The sequence below is a fragment of the Colletes latitarsis genome, chromosome 2 (assembly GCF_051014445.1).
Source record: "Colletes latitarsis isolate SP2378_abdomen chromosome 2, iyColLati1, whole genome shotgun sequence".
NCBI lineage: Eukaryota > Metazoa > Arthropoda > Insecta > Hymenoptera > Colletidae > Colletes > Colletes latitarsis.
Genome location: NC_135135.1, coordinates 26,139,782 through 26,166,554, shown reverse-complemented (window position 1 = coordinate 26,166,554; position 26,773 = coordinate 26,139,782). Strand labels below are relative to the sequence as shown.

The following is a 26,773-nucleotide window of genomic DNA, read 5'->3' as shown; positions in this document are numbered from 1 at the left end:
ACCAAATTACTTACTAGATTTAACTTACTAAACATTAAACCGACTTATACCGCGTTTTCAAGCAACGTTTGGGATCGTACACGGAGGGCTAGTTTACGAACAATTTTTTAATCACTTTTTGAGGCGATAGAGTTTTCGAACGAACTTGCTGCGCCGACGTTTCGATTTTACAGACCAATCTGATGCGATATAAAACGTTCGTATTCAATGGAGTACGGTAGCTGAACGTTTATTAGAAGCATCATAGGAGACGTTGTTTCAAGTGAAGTACAATATTTATGTGTCAATAAAATTCTTAGGAGGCGCAACGTACTTGACAGACTTCTAATTAACCGAAGAAGCGTGTTTATTGAGTAAGTAGCCGCGTATAATTTTCAGGCGACGGAACGCCCGCGCGTTTCTGAGGTAACCACAAATCAGAGTCGGATATTACTCGAACATTTTCGAGTAAATATTTATCAAAAATAACTGTTGGAATCGGTTCTTAATCAACTAATACATATAGACATTATCTATTTGTTTCGTATAGTACAGTTTTGTCCCCTATACAATGTGGAAAATTTGTCGTTATTTATTTGAATAATCGGGTAATTAAATAACTAATAAAATAATAATTTGATCATTAAGTGACTACACAGCTTATATCTAACAATATTATATTAATCTTTTCCTTTTGCCAACTGTGATGTTTGTTTTTTCTTTGAATTTATGATGTTTATTGTTTATAAACATCAATTTTTTTTTTAGTTACATCAAAAAGTAAGAGGAAATATTATTGAATAATATTAGTTCAATGGTAATTTGTATTTTTTGTATAATACAATTTGAGACATGGATTACATAGAAAATCTAAATTAAGTTTTCTACATTTTTAGAAAAAATTTTCATTACAATTTATGATCGGTGCTCGAAGATCGTTTTGTTTAATAATTTAACAGTATGTTTTTTAACAAATGAAATACACATATGAAATTGGAATGCATAGTGAATATGTATAAAAGTATAAAAAGCATTAAATACATATTGCTAAAGAGTCAGATAATTGAATAAACACAAGATGTTTAAAAATATGAACAAATTACCTTAGACTACAATACTAGTTATTAAAAAGTAGCTGCAATCTATTAAACCGTTCTATACATATTTATAGTTTTAATATCGTTTATATTTTCTACATTCTACTTAAAATCTTTATACAATATCTTTATAAAATCTAGCATAAGCATAATATATTCCCTTTAATTATATAATGTTTTTGAAGCACACTAAAACATATATTACACATAATTTAATAATAGTGATTATGCTTGATGGTATTCATAAATTTAAGGATATATTCCTATGTCCAAAGAAGTACAAAACACAGTTGCAAATAAATATTTACCACGTGATATTTAAAAATGTATTTTTTGTCATTCTCCGAAGTAAATTATTCTTGTTTCTGGTATAAATCTGTTGCTTTAATACTTTGAACCAATTTATGAACAAATTTAATTCACAAACGAATCTGATTTGTAAATATATATTGTTTAGTATACACGATGAAGATTTGTAAAAGAGATCAAAGGCTTTTTTTTGCAGAATTGAACTTAAATTTTATAGAAAATTATATAGCATTAGTTATGTATAATTCTGAATTGAATTTTTAAACAAGTTTTTGTTGTATGTTGTAGGTATGAGGCGCAAAAGTGAAAGAAACAAAACCAAAGGGACTCCAGAAAAGGAAGTCGAAAAGCCAACCAGAAAGTCAACGCGTAGAAGTGCTAAGCGTATGCATTCAACATCACCAGAACAGGAAACTACAGATGAAACAGCTAAAAGTGTGAGCGGTAAAGAAATAGAAAAGAAATCGACCGTGTTAATCCACCAAAGAAGGGAATTGGAAACGGTAGAAGAGCATAATGAAATAGTTTCATCGACCGAAACGGATACGAAGACCAAATCGCAAGAGAATGAAGAGGACGACAGTGGTGGGTCAGTTTGGAAAGTGGCAAGAGCCGATGCATCGCCTGGCGAGATACAGAAGCTGAAGTTATGTAGACAGCATAACATGTCAGTAGCATCGCCTGATACATCTTTGAGTAGGAAAAAATCGAACAAGTGGCAAGAAAGTGGTGAGGGAGTTGCAGAGGAGGCTGACTCGGCAGACGAGCAACTGGTTTCTTGTACAAGAATGCTCAGTAGCGCTGAACAGCCGAACGATCCCTCCTCTTCATACCCAGGTCAGGACTCCAACGAAGAGGTAAGTGATAGCAAGGAGATCCTGCCTGAAACCACTTCAGCCAACTTGTCTGACGATAAACCAAACATAGATCAGCAAGGTGAATCAAATGAGGCAAATATCCCCAACGAAAACGCTGATAGTGAACCCATAAAGTCGAGTAGTACAACCATATTGGCTCCTAGTTCAAACGGCAACCATTCATCCGAGGAGATAAACGTTATACCAAAGGAAGAAAAATCTGTGGACGATACCAGCGAAAAGACAGCGGAAGCATTTAGTAAAGATACCAGTATCAAAAACATTCATAAAGATACGAGCAGTGACGAGGATGATAATGAGAAAGGAAAAGATTGCGAGGTGAATTCGTCGTCGGAATCTAACGACGAAATTCGTACTAAAAGTAACAGAACTAGTGGCAGAATGTCGTGTGCCAGTCGCAGAAAGCACAGAACCAAATATCGAGATTCGTCTAATTCCGATACGCCAGACTCGGAGGATGAACCTCTTATTAAAAGAGACATCGAAGTAGATTCTTACGTGCAAGAAGAGAAAGTAAGTACAAAGGATTCTCATGAGCAAAAAGATCATTCTCAGTCACCGAAAACAAAAAGCAATTCCATGTTGAATAACGTGGAGATGGAAACAGAACATAACGAAGGAAGCAAACAGAAATTGGACAACCTTAACGAAAAATCGGAATATTCGGTATCGACAGCAGCTCTGTCGGTGACTCACAAACCCGTCAAAGTAAACTTAAAGAGATCGTTGTAAGCATAAATTGTGGAGCAATTTGCTAGCGGTTCTGACGATTATTCGTTCATTACAATTGCGTATATTCTGTTTTAGTTCTGTAAGAATCGCAACGGAGAAAAATGATGTCAAAAAAGACGATACCGATGCAAATGCAAATAACGAAACCAGTATTCCAAATCAGGTTCGTTGTTTCGAGACGATTGATCAGAGATGCAATTAATCAAATAATCTTGAAATATGTACGCTGCTAATTAATCCTTTAATCGTATTTCATAGGAAAATCATGATAGTGTCGAACAAGAATCAAAATGTGTTCCGAGAAAACGTCGATGGGGCATTGCGTTATCTACCGACACTGCACCTTCATTTTCGATTTCTACGGATTCGCTTAAAGTAATACTTTAGCTTATAACTTACGAAAACTCGTTTCATTACAAATACACGCAACCGTTTCTAATTTACAACACGTTACAACTTCGATAATATTCATATTGCACTTTTAACTCTGAATTTGCGGACATCGGATTCTACAGATTTTTATCGAAATTCGTCGTGTTAATTCTGTATATTTACATGGTTATATTAATCAAATTCAACGTAAATTGTTAACAAATAATTATGAGTTCTGTAGCTGCAAGTATGAAATCTGGAATCCATAAGTCTAGAGTTAAAATGCGTCGATACACCTAGTATTGTAATTTGTAAAAGTTCTGGTCTTTAATGCCTATATGTTATAGGCATTGGTGCCAGGAGCGAGGCCATTGTCGATAAATGAGGTTCGTCTATCGAAGGACGACGACGAAGACAGAGATCGTTATCGTGCTGGCGAGAAATGGTACAATTCGAACGAGGGAATGAACGATAATAAGTCCGGCGATGAAATTCTCATGCAAAAGAACGGTACCGCGAAAAAGGGGGATGGAAAAATCGATAATCACATAGGTATATAAATAGTTTAATTATTCCCTGGATGTACATCGTGTAGTGATTATTTCAATTGTGATTTGTAGCAGCCCGGCGAAAGATATCGATTGTGAAAGAAACACCGCACGTTAAATCCCCGAGTCCGCCAGCTACGAAGCCCACGAACATACTCCTAATAAAAAATTTGGTTCGTCCTTTCACTCTGAATCAAATTAAAGAGCTCCTTTCGCGCACTGGCTCGATCGTTGAAAATGGATTTTGGATGGACAGAATTAAGTCTAAATGTTTTGTAGAGGTGCGTATACATTCGTACAACTTTCCAAATGTTCGGATCGCCGAGTCCCGTGATGTAAAATAACCATACACTCGTACATAAAAGTATTCGAACGCTTACATTTACAACATTCAACCAATGAAATATATACGTCGAACCGAAGCATTCGATGTAATATGATACGAATGCTTCGGTTTAACATACATATTTCATTGATTGAATATTATAAAGTAAAGTGTTACATTTGTATTTTTATGTAAGGTTTCTATTACATTTGACGATATGCCCAAACAAATTATAATTTTACGTTGATTGAAACGTAACAGTACGCCAATGAGGACCAGGCATTTGAGACGAGGCAGGCGCTACACGGTATATCGTGGCCTGTTTCGAATCCAAAAAGGCTTCACGTTGAGTACGCAACCAAAGACGATATGGAATTGGCACGCGAATTGTCGAAAGATCAGTCCATTCCAAGGAAAACGGAACCGTTTGTACCATCAGATTCGTGGCAACAGGATTGGAACCGCGAGGAAAGAACAAACACAAAGGTACTTTCATTTTGATCGATTCTTGGAAAAGTTTGAATAAAAAGGAATTATTCCAGCAGTTCACTGGTCAATAAATTTTTTTGTAAATAATAGGTGATGGTAGTCCGAGAATGGGACCTAGGTAAAGAGGATGGCCAGCAACACATAAAAGAAAAGGAGCGCGAAAAGAAGGATCACGATAAAAAGAGAAGGCAAAGGAGTCGGAGTCCTGCAGTGGAGGCACATCTTCCAGCTCCAGCTCGTAAATTTAAAAAGAAAGAGGACGAACCACCACCGGCTAAGCTTTTAGACGATCTCTTTAGGAAGACAAAGGCAACGCCGTGCATATATTGGTTACCACTCACAAACGAGCAGGTGCGTCGATTTTGGGATACCTTGCGTGAGCTACGATGAAAGATAGGCAAATCTACTTAAATTTTCTCATGATTTTCTTTTCTCTTACGCGATAAGAAAAAGAAATGCTTGCTCTGTGCATACGAACATTAGCCCTTTACCAGTTAAGTTTGATCAATTATTGCAACCAGAGACTGCAAGAAACACGCAACAACTTGAGCGTTAATAATGATTATTGCATGAAAAATTGCCTAAAATCGACGTCCCTAAGTAGGAATATTCCTCTAAGGTAACGTATCTAAATAATTTATGAAAGAAAAAGGAAACTGAGAATCTTTGGAGCGATTTTGTAAAAATGACGAAACTGGCAAGGGGTTAATAGTCGATGTTAACCCGTTTGTATAACCGTAATTGTTTGACAATTTTACGTGGTTACAGATTGTAGTGAAGGAAGAAATGAGAAGGCAACATATGGCGGAACACGCTCGGAGATTAGAAGAGATGAGACGCGCCGAGAGAAATAACAGGGACGGCCGTCGTCGTCGCAGCCCGAGAAAATAGTTTTCTTGATTGTCCCACTATCGATAAACGTACCTTTCCCTCTTTAATGCAAAAACTCCGATTTTTACCATTTCCATTTCAAGGCGGTTGAAGATCACAGAACAAAAAAACAAGACAAGATTCTTTCCTTTTAAAGTCGACAAACATTCTAAACGTGTTCTTAAATATTGGTTTCTCAACCAGTTCAACGTTCGATTAGTTTTGCAGGTTGTTTTACCAATTGGCGTTTCAATATATCGCGTTGGAGTGTTAAGCTTCTTAGTTTAGAACAATGGTAGAGTTTCGTTCCGTCGAAAGGCATAACATCCTCGGTGTCTTTTTCGTTTCTATTTTCCATTCTGCGAACGTACGTTTCTCATTTCTATTTTTTTTTTCTTCGATTTGTCGTTTCGTTCGTTGACGAATTGTACAGATTTTTTGCACGATCGAGACACGTCCTGCTTCCCGATTTCCTGTTCCCATGAGTTTCAGCATTAAACTGTACTTCTTACAGGTCAACGTTGACTATCCAACAGAGCGGCGTAACTATAAAACGAACACGACGGTGTTCGCATCGTCTAGGGGGCACGCATCATATTCTACGATACACTATAGCGCGATAATCGCGAAACGAGCCCTGGAAATCGAAGGATCATTGAACAAAAAAACAAAAAAAAACAAAAAAAAAACACCTGTCCATGTAGAAAAGAACATGAAACTTAGCATTCGTAATAGTCGAGAAATACAGTTTGTCTTTTTACGGGGGGAAAAAAAATAACAAAAACATCGAAATTCGGCTAAGTTGTTGAAATCGGCAACGAACGCCGGGCCGAGATGACGAGACTGTCGGAAGAAGTCGTCCCACGCATCGTCGGGGAAATTATCTCTCCCTCGAATCATTATTAATTTTGTTTCGTCTATTAGTAAAGTAGCCTGACTTTCTTGAGTTTGACATGTACTACCACAGACTTGGTAGTAGCATACAAAGTTTTAGCGTTTCTCGCTTCCACGAAGCAAGATCGCGACGGCTAGAAACACGTTTGTACATAAAGTATGATTCGATATTCCGTGATATGACATGTAAAATTATCAATAAATGTAAAACACTATATAGGACATGTGCGAAAGTACATTTTGCCACTTACTTTCTACGATATCCATATTTACAACATTTGTTATTCATCCTTCAATAAGCTCGAGACACACGTGCTTAAATGGTAAAACGAATTGATTCGTAACGTTCAGTTTCGTGTTAATGTACAGGGTGTTTCGAATTTAAATGACCAGTCTTGAGGCACGAATATGGGACCATACAGGTCTTGTTCTCCAAATTCACCTTGTGGGTGACTTAAAGATCAAGTAATGTCGTTTTGTCGTTTTTAGCACTCAAAAGGCGATAAAGTTATTATTTCAGAATAATGACTTTACATCGAATTTTATTCTTATCGTAGTAGCTTAAGAAAACAAACTTTTTAGAAAAACTTGATTTGCAATAAGATGAATATAATTTGCAAAAAGGTTAATTTGGAATTTATAGCCTGTAAAAGAAATGTTTCCTCTGAAAGTATGCTTGCAAACGCCTCATTTAGGAAATAATGTTTTCTGAAGTTACAGGACTTAGGAATTAATAACTTAAAAATATTTCTGTTCTCGTTACTTGATATTTTTGGTGTTAAATCTGACGTTTTCGTAAAATATTTTATAAAATTGTGCATTAATGTCTAAATATTATGTACAGGGTGAATCTCGTTACGTGACAATATCAAGTAATTCGTAATGTATATGCTGTATAAAAAATTATTTGAAACAAATGTTGCCTGGTTTCCAGGGAGTCATGCAGCACCTTCAATTTTATAAATAGAATATTTAATATTTCCTTAGATTTCGATATAAAAATTTCTTTTACGATGTCCACATTCGCGCCTTAAGTCTAATGAAATCATACAAATCTGAAACACCCTGTATATCTGTATATTTCTCGATGAGAAATATCATTTTTTTTTTTAAGTATTACAATATGTAATTGAAAAGGAACCGTTTTAACAAGGAAAATGTTGTAATACAGAACAGATCTGGGGACACGTTTACGGTGCATTGTCGTGAGTAGAGAAACGTCTACATAAACTTATTCGATTTTTATTTATATTAACATTATTAACGCTAACGTTGTAATTGCTTTAACTTACAAAATTCACGAATTACAGGATGTGTGCATGTCAGCCATTGATTAAAAATATTTCAGTCGCAAAATACTATCGATAGAAAAATAAAAAAAAGAAGAAAAATTCCAGTTCAGCGTCCAAATTCATTACCAGATTTTCACATTCAGCACATTTGTCTGCGATTAAGCTAAACTTATCGACATTGTGAAAATTTTCCATATTTTAAATAGAAACTTGGTACTATGATAATGTACACCGTCTGACATTCTTTTTCTTTTTTCCAAGCGTACAGAAACAAATACTCTCTTTGAAATCTACAAGGTGTTCGGCCAACACTGGGAAAAATTTTAATGGGGGATTCTAGAGGACAAAATAAGACGAAAATCAAGAATACCAATTTCTTGATGGGGGCTTCGTTAAACAGTTATTAACATTTAAAGTTTCGTCTGTACTGAATTTTTTTCTAGAAAGTGGGTAGGATTTCGGGGGTATGTCTATTCACCAAAAATGATTATAATTGACCCCCGCAACCGAGAATAATTTTTTCAAAACGATTTGAAATTTTTTTTTTCCGTCGAAAAATTTAGGCAGCTAATTAGATTTTCAGTAATGAATTTTTTTCTCGAAAATGCGTAGGATTTCGGGGGTATGTCTATTCACCAAAAATAATTGTATTTGACCCCTGCAAACGAAAATAATTTTTTTAGAACGATTTGAAGTTTTTGAATTTAATTGTTAATAACTTTTTAACGAAGCCTCCATGAACAAATTGGTATTCCTGATTTTCGTCTTATTTTGGTCTCTAGAATCCCCCATTAAAATGTTTCCCAGGGATGGCTGAACACCCTGTATAAAGAATAGTTCGACCAAACAACCATCACAATACGTATATCGATAATATTCGATAAAATTAACCTTTCGTGGCCCGTTGCATTTCTTTCGTATTGTTCGAATCGATTTTACAGAATGTAACTTTGTACATTCGCAATAATCGTCTTAAAAGAGTTGTAAATACTTATACCGTGAAATAATTGTATTCTTTATAAGTGACTATTCGAACATTCAACAAAATGCCAACCGCTTGAATAGATCTGCCAGTTTTATGGCGCGTAAATAAATACAAATATACATTATAAGAACTGTATTTATACTAACCATATACAAACCTAAAATCAAAAATATTATTATCAGGGACTAGATAAGAGTTCATTTTCGGAAGATATACACATTTAAGTCTCTTTCATGACCTTGATCGAGTATACAGTTTTTAAGATCGTTCGTATTTAGAACAAATAATTTATCATAAGTTGTTTCATCAAAGAAAATAATTTGTAACAAAATTGATAAAATTATTTAACATTTTTCTGTTACTTAATATATTTAAGTGATTTAAATGTTACTTAATATATTTATAACCATTGGGGGGAGGATTATATAATGTAAAATTTTTAGAAATATCGCCCTTCGATGGCTCTAAAGAAAGTATCGTGCAAAAATATGAATTTTCTTATCGAAGTATTATAAAAGTTTAAATTACGTTATTGCGTATAGGTAATCGTGACTTTGGGCGGTTGGCAAAATGTTAGCGATAGATTCAGATTAAAATATAATGCTAGAACGTAAGACCATAAAGGATTCGATCTTACTAGTATGGTAAAACGTCTGTGTATATGTTACAATTAAAATTTATAATCCAGAGAATTCATAAAATATTTGGCGATATTAAATATATAAGACAGAGTGTTTTCTTATTTACATTGTAAATTTATAGTTGTAATTATGCGTTTATTATGATAAACAGTATCTCTAATAATTAGTCGTTACGCCTGGATTACATAATTTATTTGTAACATGTATACATGGTACCCTTGTAGCTTTGATACGTCTACCACATTATCAAAAAGGATGAATACTAAGGAATATATAACAGTGACTGTATTGATTAATTCGCAAGTCAACCAATTAGAAACTTTCTGTGTATTTTCAGGTAACAAAGCAAATGATTAATGGCCTGATCCAAGACCCCTTTTATGCACGCATTTCAAAGTGGAAAAATTATTCAGACGCGTCGGTAAATAAGCATTTCGATATCTTGCGCGATAAAGGCAACGTTTTGTGCAAATACCAGTCGATTCTTCCTTAAATTTTTGCTGTAGCGAGACCTATTTTTTTATAATTCATAACAATTTACGCTGAATATCAAATAGCAATTGGAACTTTAATTGCATAAAAATATAGATCGATATTATGTGGCCACGAAGTAGAAGTTTTAAATTTGCAATAATACACTCGTGCATAAAAAGGGCCTGTTACTCGTGTATTAACATTTTTCACAAAATTAAAGTTCACATCATTCATCTTTGTTATTATTTACTCATACCACATTCATTTTACTTCAGTATCACCGACTGATACATTACTCGACTTTTACGACACTAAATCTTCCGCAATAAATGCAAGATTTTGTACAAATACTAGTCGATTCTTTCTTAAACTCTTGCTGCAACGAAACTTTTTTTTTTTTTTATAACTTATTGCAATATAATGTAAGTCATCGGTAAGCGTTAGTCAACTAATTGTTGTTTCATAATTTATAGTAATTTACATTAAATACTAAATAGTAATTGAAACTTTAATTGCATAAAAATATAGATCAATGTTTCGTGACCACAAAGTAGAAATTCAATACTTTATTCATCATTCTATAATTAAACTAAAAATTATAAATTAATTTATTTCGTAGCCACGAAGTAGAAATTTTAATTCTTTTTTAAATACTACGCTCGTGCATAAAAAGGGCCCGATATTCGTGTATTAACATTTTTCAAAAAATTAAGGTTCAACATCGTTCATTTTTGTTATTATTTACTCATACCACGTTCATTTTATTTCAGTATCATTGGCTGATACATTAGTCGACTTTTACGACACTGTAGATCTTCCGTACAAACCAAAAGCAGGCAAAGAAACCAATCGAACCTATTAAACATACGGAACATATTGTCTTAATATCAATTTCAATATGTTCTTAATATTAAACGTTGCTTTTTACTGAAGTTAAAAATTTTACCTGTTAGGAGAAAGAATAAGTAAACCATAATGAAAGTGTAGCCGAAATAGAGGAACGTAGACGTAGCATCTTCTATGTCCAATTTAGTCATGAAAAAGTGTATACAGTATAGTAATAAATAAAAAGCGGTAAAACCGGATGTCCGGAAACTACGCCACCACCAATGATAATCCTACAAAAAAAAACAAGAAATTAATGTAAATGTACACGTTTCACAAATTCGTGTTTTATCATCGATTCTAATAATCATTTACCTCCGCGCAAAGGTGAAAATAGCAAAGTAAAATTGTCGTTTCCGAGCATGTGATAACGAGAATGAGAAACACCAAGAAAAGGAATCCAAACATATAATATACTTGACTTGACCTGGAAGAATGAAAACAAATTTATTAATATTCCTGGAGATTATACTTTGCACGACAAAATTTCTTCATAATTTATTCGATGCGATCTCAAATCAAACGAGACGGTAAAGCTGAGTAAATTATGGTTTTATTAGTACTCTTTATCATTCTTGATACGAGCATTGTTGACAACGATGTTTTGTAGATCATAAGCGTCGACAAAATCGTTTTAAAATAACTCGGAGAATTCCAGAGATCTCAATTATTGAGATTGTATCGTTTCTAGTTCACTTTTTTTTTTATACTTACCACAGTGAATTAAGTATAAAGAATAATTGTATAAATATGCATCCAAAAGGCAAAACTCCGCCCATTATTACACCTGGTATTGGTTGCGTATAAAAGTTCTGTTCCGGTATTTGCCTAGGAATTTGATTGGTTCTTACAGGATGCTCCAAAGGCTGCAATAAAATTCGTTCCTTTTTCCGTATAACATGTTCTAAACCGTTTGAATGTTAAAAAGAAGAAAGATCTGAACTGTTAAGTTATTGAAAGTTAAGAACTGTCGATATTAATATTTGTCCATTTAAGATTCTGACATTTCAACTCGTTTATTGCTTCAATACGAAAAACAAAGTTATAAATTACCCTTTTTCTGAAGCCGAAATAAGCACCAATGAATGTTAGTGGAAGAGATACTCCGAACCAGAGTGCTAGAAGTGCGATTAGAGTACTAAATGGTACAGCAGCTGAACTTCCATTTGCCCAGAATACCAAATTCATTATGAAGAATAAACTGAACACGATTCTGTAAAATACGGATATTTCGACGTATTATGAATAAAATTTAAAAAAAACATTTCCCTAGATTGCAATTAGAAGTATTATCCATACATATGAAAATCTATAAAAACGTTCTCAAATATTCATTCGATATAGGTTCGATCAGTAAGATTGTTGATTAAATAAATTTAATTACCCGGGACTCAGCATAGACGTGAGCAGTACGTTTGACTTCCATTTTTCACCACCAAAACTCTTGTATATTCTAGCAGATACATAGCCAGCGATGGTACCAAGGCAAACGTATAAAACCATGGCACACGTCATCAAAGCTCCTCTGTTCGCAGGAGATAAAAATCCCAAACAAGCGAATGCTGCGTAATTTGGCAAAATTTTATTAAGTCTCTTACATCGACTGTCATTTAAGAACTTACCAAGCGTCACGAGTGTCATGCAGAAAACTTGAACACCAGAGCCAAGTAAAACAGAGAGTAGCATCCCCTTTCGCGGAGGTCGGAACACATCGCCATGGACCAGTTTCCAGCCAAACTCTTCCTGTGCGTCTTCTCCTGATTCTATCTGGAAGCAAACCTGCGTTATTGCAACACAGACACGGAAATATCATAGTTTTACGACGTAAAACTAACGATAAGTGTCATTTTTCCTTCCTCGGTAGCGAAGAAAAATTATCGTACCAAAAACATCGGGGATCGTTTAAATTATAGAAAAAAATAACAAAATGATATTGTCGATTACGAAGAACGACATTCCTTTAATGTACCTGATTGTATCGTGCAATATCTTTGTGCAATGTTCGAAGCATTATCATGGCCACCATACCAGAAAGGAACAAAATAATTATTAACGAATTAAGAATACTAAACCACTGGATATTTGTGTGTGGCATAGATTCTAAAATATAATCCCATCTAGACGACCATTTGATTGTATTATCCTCCTAAAATTGAAAACACAAATGATATTTTTTCAAACGAAAAATTGACGAAGATATTTTACTACGCGAGAGCTTACCACAAATGTTACGGAATATGTATAAGTGACATCTAATTCTTCGTCAACGGGAAGTGGATCGTGTGGTATATCTAATAGTGTTTTACTATCACAATTGGTACCACCACTATGTTTTATACTTCGAGGAACCACTTTAACAGCTATTAAATGTACGAATACGAAACTTAATAAAATGTAATGTTACAAACATTTATAATACAAATGCAGAGTATCAAAGTTCTTACATATTATACGGCCACCATTCTCTTTAAATGCAGATCCCCACTCTTCTTGAGCACCACTATGATACGTAATTGTAAGGTCTACATGATTAAATAGGTAATAAGTTTTTGCTTTTTTATATGCGCCCTAATAAAAAAAGAATTTATTACTTTTATTTAGTACTGGCGTGTTCGTCAAGTTGAAATAATATAAATACTTTAAAAATATTATTTATTGAAAGCCTGTCTCGAAAACGGGGTTCCTTCCTTTTATAATTCGAATGTAATGCTAATGCATACTTACATTAATGCTACAAGTATCTTGTTGAGATCTTGTTTCTCGGAAAAAACAACCCATGGGAAATCCAGTGCTACAATATTGTCGTTCATCCTCTAATAGATAACACCAAGTGACTGGCATATTATCTACGAAATGATCGAAACACAGATGACAAACTATGTCTTTTAAAATTTTAATTAATTCTATCGTTTAAATCTTACCAACTATCCAATGATGCTGGTAGTTGAGTGCCATTCCTTTTTTTAAAAAGTCCAATTTCTTCTCAGACTCTTTGTCTCCTCCTTTATATGTTTTTTTACAAGTAACTGCACATTTTTTGTTTTCCAAAAACCTTAACTAAAAATTTACAAATAAAAATTATGTGTGTTTTACGCGTAAATATTTTTAATCCCATTGCTATCTATTTATCATGCTATAAATTTTATAATAAAATATATTAAGAGCAAAATCAAATGTAGGTAAAGTATACCTCGTACGGAGACGGCCTTATACGTTCTCCGAATACAACCTGTCCCAAATTTTCAACAGGACTTTCACTCTCATCGGTAGTGCAGAAATCAAAGCTGAAAAATGCAGATTGCATTAATTTCATATTTCGTAAAACTTAGCAAGAATGTAACAACATCTCTTTATAAATTGTACAAAAACTTACTGATGATATTCATATGGTATTACATACTTCTCAGTGTTCAAACGATTTACATACAGTTTGATTTCAGCCTAAAAAAAAGGAATACACAGTATGTTAAGTAAAATAGAATAAGTTACATATTAAAAGTCATTTATAAGCAACAATGGCAACAAATTTTAACAAATATAAATTATAATTAAAGTACAAATTAATACTTTTTGTTCGTCTTGTGACTTTTCAGATATTGTGACAGTTTCCTACCACAGCTTATATCAAATGGATAATGAAATAATACTACACAAGCATAACTTATTTTAAACAAATGCAAAGTGTCTAGTAGGGAAACTTGACATTACGAATATAACTTAAAAAAGTAAAGCCTTGATCATGCTAGAATTAAACCTTTCGTGGCTCAATTTTGACACTGAGAGTCACATGTCGCGAAAGGTTACGCTGAAACAAGTTCTGAGCGATTAAAAACAGTAATTAACGTTCAAAAAAAGGGGGAAAGAAATCGAAATTAAATCGCAGAAATTGAATGGAACAAAAAATTATAAACGATCGGCGATAAATTCTTATTACTTCCGACTATAATTTAAGGAAAGAAGAGATACAATCAATGTGATCATAACCAATTTAAAAAAATGGTTAAGCACTTTTTCAGATACGCACTTTGCACGATTCCGAGACTTCTTCTTTCTTGCAGTAATTCACAGGAGCCAAGCCCGGCAAGTAGAAAGTCAATACACGATAAACTGTACACGTCAAAAACAATAGCCATGGGAAAAATATTTTCGCCATTGTATCGCTACTGTTCGTTGATTACTAACTATTTGCCTAATGCAAGTATAAGTATAAGTCAGATGCTACGTGAAAAACATCGAACACTACACTGCCATAATACACGTCATTGATAACTGACATTGCACACAGATCGGTAATATTTTTGCGTGGCAGTTTTACACTCGACACTAGTGTAACGTCCGCGTAGCGTACGTCTCCCCACTCTGTCCCCTTGTCACCATATTACGTGCAGATAGTCACTAGATGATAAATAACTAGATCGCGGAATTCGTCTCTTAAACATCACTAAATATTATATTCGAGTTGGTTCGAGAATTGACCGTTGTATTCATCGGTAATTTTTATGTTCGGACGTTAATTATTATGCATATTTAATGTGTTAATCAATTGTCAATTATCCATTGTTGGCAAAAGTTAGTTAATTGATGTAATAGAGTTTGAACACGCGTAGGATTAAGAGATATAGATGTTATACTTTCGGATTCTTTTGGATCGACTGACACCCGTGCTCAGGCAAATTTTCGGAGCTTAGGCTCAGCCAGCCGAAATCGAAACTCCCGCCGCCTTGCCGCCATCTTGGCGACTTATCGCAGTAGAGATACCACCCCAACATTCCCGAGGGCGATCCGCGACGTCAGCGCTACAGGGAAATTCACTGCTAGAGCGGCACGCCACTCTCGGAAGAAAAACTAACCGAGTAAGTCTGGGGAAATCCTTTCTTACCAATGCCGACGGAAAATCCCGACGTAACACTAGCGTAACCTTGTTGTAAATCGAGTTTTTATAGAAGTGTTATGCAATTGCTAGGGATGTTCGTTCTAACCGAAACTCGGATTTGCAATTTCACAATGTCCTGGGAATAACGAGACTAGGGATATTATAGCGCCTTTGTTGAACGATAACGATTGTATTTTTTGTTGAAGTATTACCTTTACTTAAACAGTTTAATGTAATTCTGACTTTTGCACAATTATATAAGATTCTTACGAATACTATAAATTTGTGCAGATGGAAGACGTAAACATTGAAGCATTCCACTAAAGCTATAGACAAGGGAAAATAACAGAGAAACTAGTTTATTTGAAATACAAAATGTGATTAAACTTTTTGTCTAACAATTATTATAAAAAGAGTAGGCTCAAATATTGTACATTTAAGTTTAAAGTGTCCAATAATTAATTTTTTCGCAGGCCATTGGACAATACGATGTCATTTCAGCAGACATATTCACATATTCATTAAATTAAAAAAAACCAGCTAATATAAAGAGGCGCGTGTCTCGTATTTGTTATTGTAAAAATTCTAAATTTATTTAAATTCCTTGGGAATGTTTCATGTACATATAAGACGTTGCGACCGGTCGTTTAAATCGTTTTCGTGTTATCACATTTAGCTCTCACGTTTTTCAGAGTCACAGACTCCAAACAGTATCATATAAAAATGATAAATATTTGTTGAAATATTCAAAGTTATATGATAAGCAAGCGATACGATATTCAGTCTCACGGCGTTTGTAATATAAATATCGCTAAAATGAACATTTTTCGCCTCTTTGTTTACAGTTTATTCAGTTCAATATTATTTATCTTCCGAGCAATTAGGTGAATTTTTAATCTATCTCGAATATCTAGCTCGTATTATGCAACAGTAATGCCAGCCGTTTGGAGGTAGTTTCTTAGGTGGTTTGCGTTGGGCTCCGGGATTTGACCAAGAAGATTAGGCAATTGTCCTGGTGACAATCTTCCTAGTCCTTGCGCCAAATGTAAACGCACGTCACCAATAGCTATTTTATTAAAACGTAACGTAAAGTAAGATGCAACTAAACGAATATAATAAAATATGGGTATCATTCTTCCACGAGAAGAAGGCACAGCGTGTTTGTATCCCCACTCTTGCTGCAGTCCGCTAATTGGCTGTCACGGATCTTCGTCACCATTTTCAACCAATACCTGTGAGTCAGTGGACTGGAATAGGAGTGGGGATATAAACACGCTGTGCCCTCTCGTGGAAGTACTTGCAGTTTTACCTTCTAATGGATCCTTCGGAGCATTTTTTGCACAGATCAGTTGACTATATCCTACTTGATATCCGGGCGTATCTTCAATTTCTGGGAATACATTATCTTCCGGTACGGTGCTCTGATCTTGTGGGAGTTCGAAGAATTCTATTAATGTTGCTAATAAACGCGGATAATATGAGTTGTACGGACTTTCTAACATTGCTGGGCAATCGATCAATAAATTTGAAATTCCGATTGCAGTTACTTTTTTCTCGATGCCACCCGATACCTTTTGCAAATCTGCTATTAATACACGTTCCACGACCATACCGAACATTCTGAAAGGAAATGCAATAATTATCACTGTAACTGAACTGAACAGTAAGTGTACTCGAAGTAACTTACTGAGGTTGTATTTGATCGATGATTGTAACCAAACTAGTTGAACCATATCTAATTATATAGTATGCAAAAAATACGATCAGACCCTTTACGAACTTTGTTGTCTTCGATGACGAGAGTCTTTGAAAAAACAGTACAAAAATTTGTTTCATATATGGCTCCAATACATTCCTGAAAAGAATTGGATTAATGTCAATAAAAACGTTAAAGAGAAACGATGTACAATAGATGAAATTTCGCTTGCTATATCGTTGTGAAAACACTTACGGTGCAAAATGTTCAATGATACTTTGCAATAACAGGAAACCTTCATGATCATTGACTTTTGAAGCAATCAGCTTCTGAAATACTCCTAACAAACCACTTATCTTTTCTTGCGCTACGATATGATGTGCACCGTGACTAATAAACGCTCTCAATAATCGATTTAACGGGTGAATGTTAGCTGGACGTTCGAATAGCACGGACGATAGAAGACATGGGAACAATACTAAATACGGTTCTGGTACGTCCTGGGTCGTTCGTAACTCCAAAAGTAGAGCAAGAATTTGAAAAACATACGGCATAAATTCTGAAAGAAATTTACCCGATTAAAAATCATAAATTTCATTCAATATTAACCCTCGTACAGCGAATGTAATATCATTTCGACCCAGGTAAAGCTGTTTCCGTATTTTTTGTTCATGTTCGAGTATTTACTTAGATATTTATGTCATCGATATGACTGAATTTTGTTAAACAAAATATTTTACCTAAAACATCTTGCTGTAAAATTCCCTGGAAAATCGGGAACAACGCTTCCTCGAAAGACGAGACTGCTACTGGATTTGTTTTACAAACAATCCTGGAAACGTTATTAAAGATGTTTCAGTCTTAGTACTAGTACAAATTTTTCTAGTTTTGTTCTTGTTAAATGTATAGTACTTACTTGATCGACAGGCCAAAAATTTCGAAAAGATAATGATTGAAATTTGGACGACTGGGATTTCGGGATACGACGGCAAGTTTTTCTGTGAGCTTCGGCAAAAGATCTGCTAAAAATGGTACGACAACCTCTTGCAAAGTACCAAAGCTTCTCATAATAGCTTTCATTACGTATTCATTCTCTTCTGAACCAGGTATGTTCAAACACGCGAATAAACTCTTTAGTAAATTCGGTGCCAATGGCGATAAATCGTTCCCTTTAACTCTAGAATCAAAATATTACAATCGTGAATAAAACGTATGCAAAACAATTCTAATATCGAATAAAATATTGGCATTCTCACATAGGAAAATTATCAGGCCCTTTGATCGCAAGTATTTTTTCAATCGCACAAGCAGCGTATGTATGAACGACAATATTCGTAGCGCCCAGGTGTCTAATTAATTGTGGTAAACTTCCAACTATCATTTCCCTTGGTAATATTGATCTGAAGGTCATAATAAATTTGATTGCATCTGCCTTAAGTACTGGAAACTCGTTTACTGAAATCCATCGTTAAGAATTAACAGCTTAAAAAACGTTTCGAACATTTGTATGAAATTAATTTCGCGTACCATTCGGTTTGACCAATTCCGGTTCGATATGTTGCATCGCAAATTGTGGCAACGGGACTAGTTCGCTGCTTTGTGTGACGCCGTGTTTTTGCGTTTGAGCTTTGCTCGCACTGCTAGTGACTAAATAAATTGCGGCATCTTTACTTCGCCAATTTTCGGTAGGTTTATCTTCGTAATTTTGTAACATTACCTGAAATCGATAGAATGAAAGGATATTCTACGCAATTGAGAAAAACTATTTTGAGATACAGAAAAATGTTCTAAGGCAAAGTTAAACGGTATCGATATTCAATACAAAATGACTGTAATTTTATTCGTTTTTATGCATCAATGCATATAAAAGATGTAACTGTACATTCTTTTAATCTTCACAAAAAAAGTATTAAGAAAAGTATAAATTTGTACCTGTATGTACGCGCCAAAAATTTCCATTATTTTTGCTTCGAAAGACTTTGAAAGTACTTTAACCAAGTCGCAGGCAGCGCGTCTCCTCGTATCCACATCGCTGCCTTCAATATCTCGTCTGATGTACTCTTCAGGATTATCTTCGAATAACTCATTATCCGATTCTGTTGAATATTAATTTATTTTTTTTACTATAAATCAATAATACTAAACGTTTAGAAGAACATAAAACGTGTTTTATATGTACTATTTTTAATAAATACCTCTAAATTCCATATTGGGTATTATCACTTTCTCGCAAATACTACTTAAAGTAGTTGGGTTATCAAATAGATGCCTGTATTGTACACGATCTGCCACTGTTACTAAGAATTGTAAAGCATTCGAAACTAACTGCAAAAGTACAGAACTTTGTTAGAAAAATTTTAATAAATATGCACTTATATTCGATTCACATACCGAATCATATTTCGGTTGTTGTCCGGTAGATGTTAACAAATTCCACACAGCAGTTACAAACAGCGACAGATATGATTGGAACTCCTCGTCGTATTTCTGAGCATAAAGGCCAATATTATCACAGACTTGTGACTTTAATTGTTCAATAACTCCCGCTTCTTCATCGTCCTATACATACATAAAGTAATGTAATGAATATTGCTATAAAGGTAAATGTAAAAAGAAATTAATATGTAACAGTACTATAGATTGTAGAAAGGGAACATTTGTGTTTAACAATGTATGAAAATTCTTCATCCAAACATCCATATTGTCCTCAAAAAATTCCGGTAAGTCCTAAAATTAAAATAAGTATTATTAGGTTTAGAAAACGGTACCTATTACTATTAAAACATCGCTTATTTTACTCACTTGAAAGTTAAGAGAATAAAAAACTTTACAAAGTATAACCAATGAACTGTATACAACTTTCAATGCATCTACATTGTGTGCATGTACTTCCGTTAAATTCATAGTAGCCTAAAACACGATATTCAATATTTGAATAATTACATTCTATAACTCTATTGCAGATTCAATAATAACATACTTACGACAAAGAGATCTGTTAAAGGCTTGGCAAATTGATCTAGCACAAATTTTATTTCCGTCCATAGAATCTGACTTTTAAACTCGTATCTGTATCTCTTGAATAAAGAATGTGCAGTATGTAAAACACCATTGATAACATGAAAATCCCCAGTATTGAATTTTTCAACCATTTGGTCTATAAGCTCTGGCCATTTATTTGGAAAGTCATATTTGCCAATAATTGAAACAGCATCGGATAGCTGTTTCTGGATAGAATCAGGGGAATGCAACATCAAGTTAACGATCAACCTTTTTATAGCTTCTCTGTCTTGCGTGTGTATACGATCCACGGAATCTTCTTCCTGTTGAATGTAAACATGTAAAAAAGCAATCTTATCAACGTTACATTAACAGGCAAAATAAATAATTACCACTTTCCAATTGCGTTTAACATAGTTTTTAAATGCAACTGCACCAGCAATTCTAATTGTTGTATTGATTTCAGACTTGTCTACCAGGTGCAACAGAAGCAACGGGTAGTTTTGATTCACTTCAACAGATTCTAAAAACTTCTCAGCTATAGAGTACAAAACAGAAATAATGCATGAAAGAAACATTTTAGATGTTTATAACAAGACCTATCCATAAGCCTCTTTTCCTAATCTTCTAATTTATTACAGTACTGATCCATTAATCCCTTCATGCTCATAATTATCAAAATATGATGTACTAACTCATACATTGTCTCCAATCATGACACCGTTCATGGATTAACAGAGGCAGTTGATTAACAAAAAAAAACATTAAGCCAAGTGCAAACTTGTTGATATCTACATGCTAGCAGATCTTTTTCTAAACGCAAATCTATCGAATCGTAAATTGTGAACGAACATTATAAATGGAAAACAATTCAACCGTGAAATTTTGCGTGTAATCGAAAAAACTAACTTGTTTCCAGCTATGTAAAAAGCTCAACGATTCTTCCTTTTAAAGTATTGATGGTAAAGAGGTTAATATTCACCTGGTCGTCTGACATTTATATCTGGACTAAGTGTATGCTTTAGATATTCGCTGAGTGTGAGCAAATTATCATCTGTAAGTTCCATGTCAACTTATTTTAAAAATATCGAATTCCTCTGACTCAAAAAAATACCGAATCTTTGAAAAATAATTTTTAAATACGCAATACACCGGCTTCCGATACATTCAATTTTCCAACCAACAACCGTCGCCGGGCGACGCAGGCTGGCGCTTTCCGCGACAGTTTACGCGGGAAGATTTTTTTGCCAAAATAAATTAAACCGACAATGTAACAGTTACAAAATTCGTATATATTATTTATTACCGGTTTACATTGAACTCATAATACGTAATCATAAATATAAACTATTTGTAATAATTATTGAGCACAGCTTTCTTCTGTTTTATTTTGTTTTCCAGTTTCTTTAACGTACGTTGAGTAGACTTAATTTTGTGCAGCATATTATTGTTATTATTTACCCTGCAAATAAAATTAAAAACAAACAATTACCGAAAGAAGTCTCTGCATTTTAATAACAAAATATTATAATATCGTTGCACTAACATTATATCACGCAACAAGATATTAATTATTAATATTTCGTCCGTGTCTCCGTCAGAGTTTAAACAAATCGAATCGTGTTCCATTTTTAAACTTTCCAATTCTTTCGACTGTATCAACAGTTCGTCTTGTATTTTGTTGTAATCCTTTTGGTATTGTTCTATGTTTCCCGATAAATTTTGAATCGACTATAAAATAGATATTTTATCAGTAATTTTTTAAAAATAATTAGAACGATATCCTTGCAAATATGACATATATATTATCAAGCTTACATACTGCATGTGTGCATCCACAAAATTATCCTTATAATCAGCACACTTGATTTGGAAGTTTCTCCTAAAAAATTATACAATTCTACAATCAAAAATGTACTCGAAAATGAATATACAAATCTTAATTCTGATGTTTCTATGCATCATAGTCATATCTATTTATAAATGGCAAAATTTATATATAAAAAAATAGTGTAATTTAAAATATTTATTAAAAACGGAGAAAACCATTGTCCAGAGGAAAATTCTGCTCTTTCTAGTTTCAAACTTCTCAATTCCTGTTGTTTGAATTTAGCTAGTTTTGTTGCTTTGGAAATTGCTTCTCTAATACGGGCCTCTTTCTTTTGCAATTCACGATATTTAATTTGTCCCGCCCATATATTCATCGATAAAACAGAGAAGTGTGATTCCCAGTAATATCGATTTCTTTTACATTTGTTAATCGCATCCTTCAGTTCCATAAGCTTGAAGAATCATTTATTTATACAAATCATTGCTTATCCATTTTATTTAGTATAACATTCTGAGTTTACAATTAATATATATATGATAATAAATCGAACATCAATTCTAAATGAAATTATTACTTGTTTAATTAAAACATTAATTCGATCCACTTTATTGTTGGATTCTCTATACAATTCTTCCTCGTTCTCGCCCGAAAATTCAGCCACTGTTTTTTTTTGGTTTGTTAATAAATGTTGCATTCTGTTACTGTTAAAGAGCATTTGCGACTTTCGAGTCTTAAAAATTAAAAAATTTATTAGAAAGATGCTCGACTCGAAAAAATTACGCATGGCGCGACCTCTGCCGGGATCTTGAGAAATTAAATACTGTAAACACTAAACAATTTCGTTTTTAAAGGTACAATTTTACTTTAATTTATTCGAATGTATTCCTGATTGTAGGTATTTTTACACATGGCTTTGTAACAAAAAAATTGTACATTGGGCTATAGTCGACTTTATAATGCGAATCATTATAGACTAACAACATTGTAACTCTGTGCTCTATGACTTACTGTTCCATGGACTATGGAGCCATGCTAAGCGAGCTGCGAGAGTCCGATTTTATTGTTTCTCGTTCAGCATGTCTATTAATTTACTTAGAAATAAATGTTCTACTAAAAGAAATAACAAATAATATACCTTTAAGTATAATATTCGTAGGTTTTATAGGACATATTCTTGTTATTGCTTCAAATAAAGCATAATAAGAGGTTGCTAATGGGGGTCCGGTCAATAATGGGGTTACCTTACGACAAATTTTTGGTTCAAGTTGTCTAGATGCCTTTATGCGTTCACTGTCGGCTATTAATACGCAATTTAATTAAATAGAAGTTTAAGTAAAGCCACGTTTCTGCGTATAGTTTATGAAAAGCGTACGGTTGACAGTGTCGAAACGATGCAAATCATGGCATTGTACCAAACTCGTCGAACAATCGAATTATGTTTAGCCGTATGTTCGTTAATTAAAACGAATGCGTCATCAAGCGAATACCATTTACGGACATGAAACTATCATTCCCGATTTGGGATGAGGATTAATTTAGAATTTTAATTTATATAAACAATGAATTTGTACATCTGAAATTATTGTACAAGCAACGTGACGAGAAAGAGCATTCGTCAATGGTTAAAAACTTATTAAGAAAACAGCTTGTTTATCGAATTAGAATTCAATAGAAAACGCATGGAGCATTATTGTTCGAAAAATCTATGCTGGTAACAAACAGTATCAAAACATATTCGAACTAAAAAATCGCAACTACAAAAACATGGGGCGAGATACAAGGTCTGTGATAGTCAATATCGGTACCATACTACCATCGCGTATTTGATGGCGACTTAAACAGTTCTTTTCTTAAATTATAATAATAAACGTTCCGTCCATCGGGGTCACCCAAATTAAATTTCTTTGCATCGCTAAAAACGACTTCACCTATTTTTTCATGCAATGAACGTGTCCACGGTCAAACCCCAACCGTGTTGCTTTATACTGTTCCGTTAAAGGAAGCCGTTGCTTCAATTTCCTGTGTTTTATGTGTTTACATTTTTATAAAATGCGACGCACGTTTCGTAAACTTATTTACACTTGCAATTCTTCGGCGATTTGTTTTGCAGTTCTCTTGGAATTCGACTTGTAAAATTGTTTGCTTTTCTCGAAACTGCGTAGGATTTCGGGGGTATGAATAATGACCAAAAATGCTTGTAATTGACCCCTGTAACTACATATAATTTTTTTAGTATGATTTGAAATACCGAAAAACCGCCATATTGTATCAAATGCTTCGATTTAACATACATATCTTATTGGTTGAATTTTATAAACGTAAGCGTTCAAATATTTTCGTGTACGAGCGTGCATCTTCGTTAGGATATGCGTCTAGTGTAATTGACGTTTCGGTGAACGTTTAAAACGCGTCGGCGGTGTTTCGTAGTCGTCGAGTAGCCGTCGCGAGAAGTGCATCTACGTAGTTTTCCCGTTAACCGCTCGTCGGGATCTAATAGAATTTCAATTAGCCAGTGTGTCTAAAATCGTGCATGGAACGAAACACTTTTCACGCGTCGGTCTAATAGGCGAAACATGTGCATCGATGACTACGATTACATTTTTCCCAGCAAAAGCTTTATAATTCACGGTGAGTCACAGATAACTTGCCTTTTATAACTAATCTACTACACGTTTGTTTCTTTAGTCGTGATAGTATATACTGATGAAATCTTGTGTAAAAGGTGTGATCATCGTTCTGTAACGGAGTTGAATAATATTTAAAAAGGAAACAATTCTTAAATCCAGTGCTACAGTAACGAGGACCACTATAATATACTGGCTGTAGAAATTGTATTATTAATATTGTTACTGCTATTATACGATTCGCCTGTATATTTTGAATCGAGAACCAACATATTTTTGAAAATTATTTCACTGTTTCAAATCAATGTATGCATCTTATAAACTGTATTAAAAAAAAATTATTCAGGTTGTTCGGCCATCCCTGGGAAAAATTTTAATAGGGGACTCTAGAGGCCAAAATAAGACGAAAATCAAGAGTACCAATTTGTTGATGGAGGCTTCGTTAAAAAGTTATTAATGTTTAAAGTTCCGTACGTAATGAATTTTTTTCTCGAAAATGCGCAAGATTTCGGGGGTATGTGTATTCACCAAAAATGATTGTAATTGACCCCTGCAACCGAAAATAATTTTTCCAAAACGATTTGAAATTTTTTTTTTCCGTCGAAAAATTTCACACCTTCTCGAATTTTTTTCAAGAAAGTGGGTAGGATTTCGAGGGTATGTGTAATGACCAAAAATGATTGTAATTGACCCCCGCAATCGAAAATAATTTTTTCAGAATGATTCGAAATTTTTGAATTTAATTGTTAATTACTATTTAACGAAGCCTCAGTCAAGAAATTGATATTCTTGATTTTCGTCTTATTTTGGCCTCTAGAATCTCCCATTTTAATTTTTCCCAGAGGTGGTCGAACACCCTGTATGTTGGAATATATTATTTCAATACAAAACTCAAATATTCCTTTCTAGTTATAAAAAAAGAACATTAAATAAATATTTATCGTGCTGCTCATAACTTCTTGGATTTTTCATTATCTTATCATCTCTTATCAGTGTATCATTTATAAGATGCTTACTATTGTCTCTTAAAGCACGTATCTGTTCGTGCCAATTTCGTATAAAAGAAATTAACAGTATTCTCATAACTTTGAAATTTTCTTTAATTGTTCCAACACTATTTCTATCAAGATTTAACACATATCTCTAGAGGTTTTTAAAGGTGTTGCGCCTACATCTGTTTACGCGTTGAAAATATGGAAAAGGTTTCGAAGATAAGTTTGTCTATTTAAAATTTGCGTAAGTTGATAATCGATTACTCGACTATCGCAAGAAAACCTTGAAACAGTTATTCAAACAAACGAAGCCTAAGGATGCGTAGATTGAAAATTAAAATTATTATTATAAAATATTAATATTCTATTTTTCGACATCTTTTATTTCTCATTCATCGCCTACGTTATTGTTCAGGTACATTGTTTACGCAACTGGCGTCGTTAAATTGCGATTCGCGCGATCGACTATACTTCGTATACTTTTTTAATTACGCATTTCTGAAGGCCGACACGAACACACAGGTTCACGAGCATAGCCAGATTATGTCATCGCTACTTTACTTGCGTGTTTGTAACCTATTTACGTAAAAGTAGCGTTGTATAAATCTCGAGGTCCTGAAACATCGAAGCTTGAACCTAAATAATAGATTTACGGATAACGATTGCAAATATATTTATTAAAATCTGTCAACGACAACGCCTATCTTTAAATAGAGAAACAAATTAGAGAAGGCATTCTCAGTAAGATTTAATAATATTAAAAAAGTAAAGTGTTTAGTGCCGTACAAAATAAACAGTATTACTTTCGTTTGCTTTTAAAACGTTCGTAACACTTTTACTTTAGAAGCCTCTTTCATATTTTCAACACGTACACATATGTAATCGCTACTTTCGAAAAGCTATACCTGCTTCAAATAAAATTTTCGTCCGTAGGAATTAAACGATTAACTTTACTTTAATGAAAACTACCGTTGAAAATAAATTTAT

General features: G+C 33.8%; 4 protein-coding genes across 9 annotated transcripts; 1 reads left to right on the top strand and 3 right to left on the bottom strand.

The window, feature by feature from the left end:
- Acn (apoptotic chromatin condensation inducer acinus) lies at positions 1-10,487 on the top strand. 5 transcript variants are annotated; one of them, XM_076773889.1, is made up of 10 exons: positions 5-353; positions 1,674-2,991; positions 3,071-3,158; positions 3,254-3,370; positions 3,715-3,919; positions 3,988-4,196; positions 4,502-4,726; positions 4,820-5,080; positions 5,498-5,649; positions 6,114-10,487. In XM_076773889.1, the coding sequence occupies exons 2-9, from the start codon at positions 1,676-1,678 to the stop codon at positions 5,618-5,620; spliced, it is 2,544 nt and encodes an 847-aa protein (XP_076630004.1). In that variant the 5' UTR covers positions 5-353; positions 1,674-1,675; the 3' UTR covers positions 5,621-5,649; positions 6,114-10,487. The 5 variants fall into 5 exon arrangements, 3 of the variants coding, with proteins under 3 accessions (XP_076630012.1, XP_076630004.1, XP_076629986.1); XR_013080372.1 differs by having other exon boundaries at positions 6-353; positions 5,498-6,971; positions 7,002-10,487; XR_013080373.1 differs by having other exon boundaries at positions 6-353; positions 5,498-8,084; positions 8,618-10,487.
- On the bottom strand, positions 7,720-15,084 carry Tm9sf2 (transmembrane 9 superfamily protein member 2). Of its 2 annotated transcripts, none has more exons than XM_076773910.1 (15): positions 14,795-15,084; positions 14,144-14,211; positions 13,961-14,054; positions 13,692-13,827; positions 13,495-13,616; positions 13,215-13,338; positions 12,991-13,130; positions 12,740-12,916; positions 12,393-12,549; positions 12,155-12,332; positions 11,824-11,983; positions 11,485-11,636; positions 11,086-11,197; positions 10,832-11,003; positions 7,720-10,740 (listed from the first exon to the last, which is right to left on the bottom strand). In XM_076773910.1, the coding sequence occupies exons 1-15, from the start codon at positions 14,921-14,923 to the stop codon at positions 10,673-10,675; spliced, it is 1,989 nt and encodes a 662-aa protein (XP_076630025.1). In that variant the 5' UTR covers positions 14,924-15,084; the 3' UTR covers positions 7,720-10,672. The 2 variants fall into 2 exon arrangements, with proteins under 2 accessions (XP_076630025.1, XP_076630033.1); XM_076773918.1 differs by having other exon boundaries at positions 12,393-12,537; positions 14,795-15,082.
- Positions 15,085-15,992: 908 nt separating this feature from the next.
- Cse1 (chromosome segregation 1) lies at positions 15,993-21,510 on the bottom strand. Its single transcript, XM_076784245.1, has 16 exons — positions 21,322-21,510; positions 20,732-20,877; positions 20,324-20,662; positions 20,142-20,249; positions 19,974-20,066; positions 19,731-19,898; positions 19,535-19,664; positions 19,272-19,435; positions 18,867-19,056; positions 18,596-18,794; positions 18,256-18,516; positions 18,080-18,171; positions 17,595-17,898; positions 17,331-17,498; positions 16,953-17,263; positions 15,993-16,709 (listed from the first exon to the last, which is right to left on the bottom strand). The coding sequence occupies exons 1-16, from the start codon at positions 21,404-21,406 to the stop codon at positions 16,564-16,566; spliced, it is 2,904 nt and encodes a 967-aa protein (XP_076640360.1). The 5' UTR covers positions 21,407-21,510; the 3' UTR covers positions 15,993-16,563.
- Positions 21,511-21,686: 176 nt separating this feature from the next.
- On the bottom strand, positions 21,687-22,864 carry LOC143348885 (uncharacterized). Its single transcript, XM_076779597.1, has 5 exons — positions 22,745-22,864; positions 22,386-22,621; positions 22,158-22,221; positions 21,886-22,070; positions 21,687-21,801 (listed from the first exon to the last, which is right to left on the bottom strand). Exons 1-5 carry the CDS (start codon positions 22,862-22,864, stop codon positions 21,687-21,689), a joined length of 720 nt encoding a protein of 239 aa, XP_076635712.1.
- Between the last annotated feature and the right edge of the window lie 3,909 nt (positions 22,865-26,773).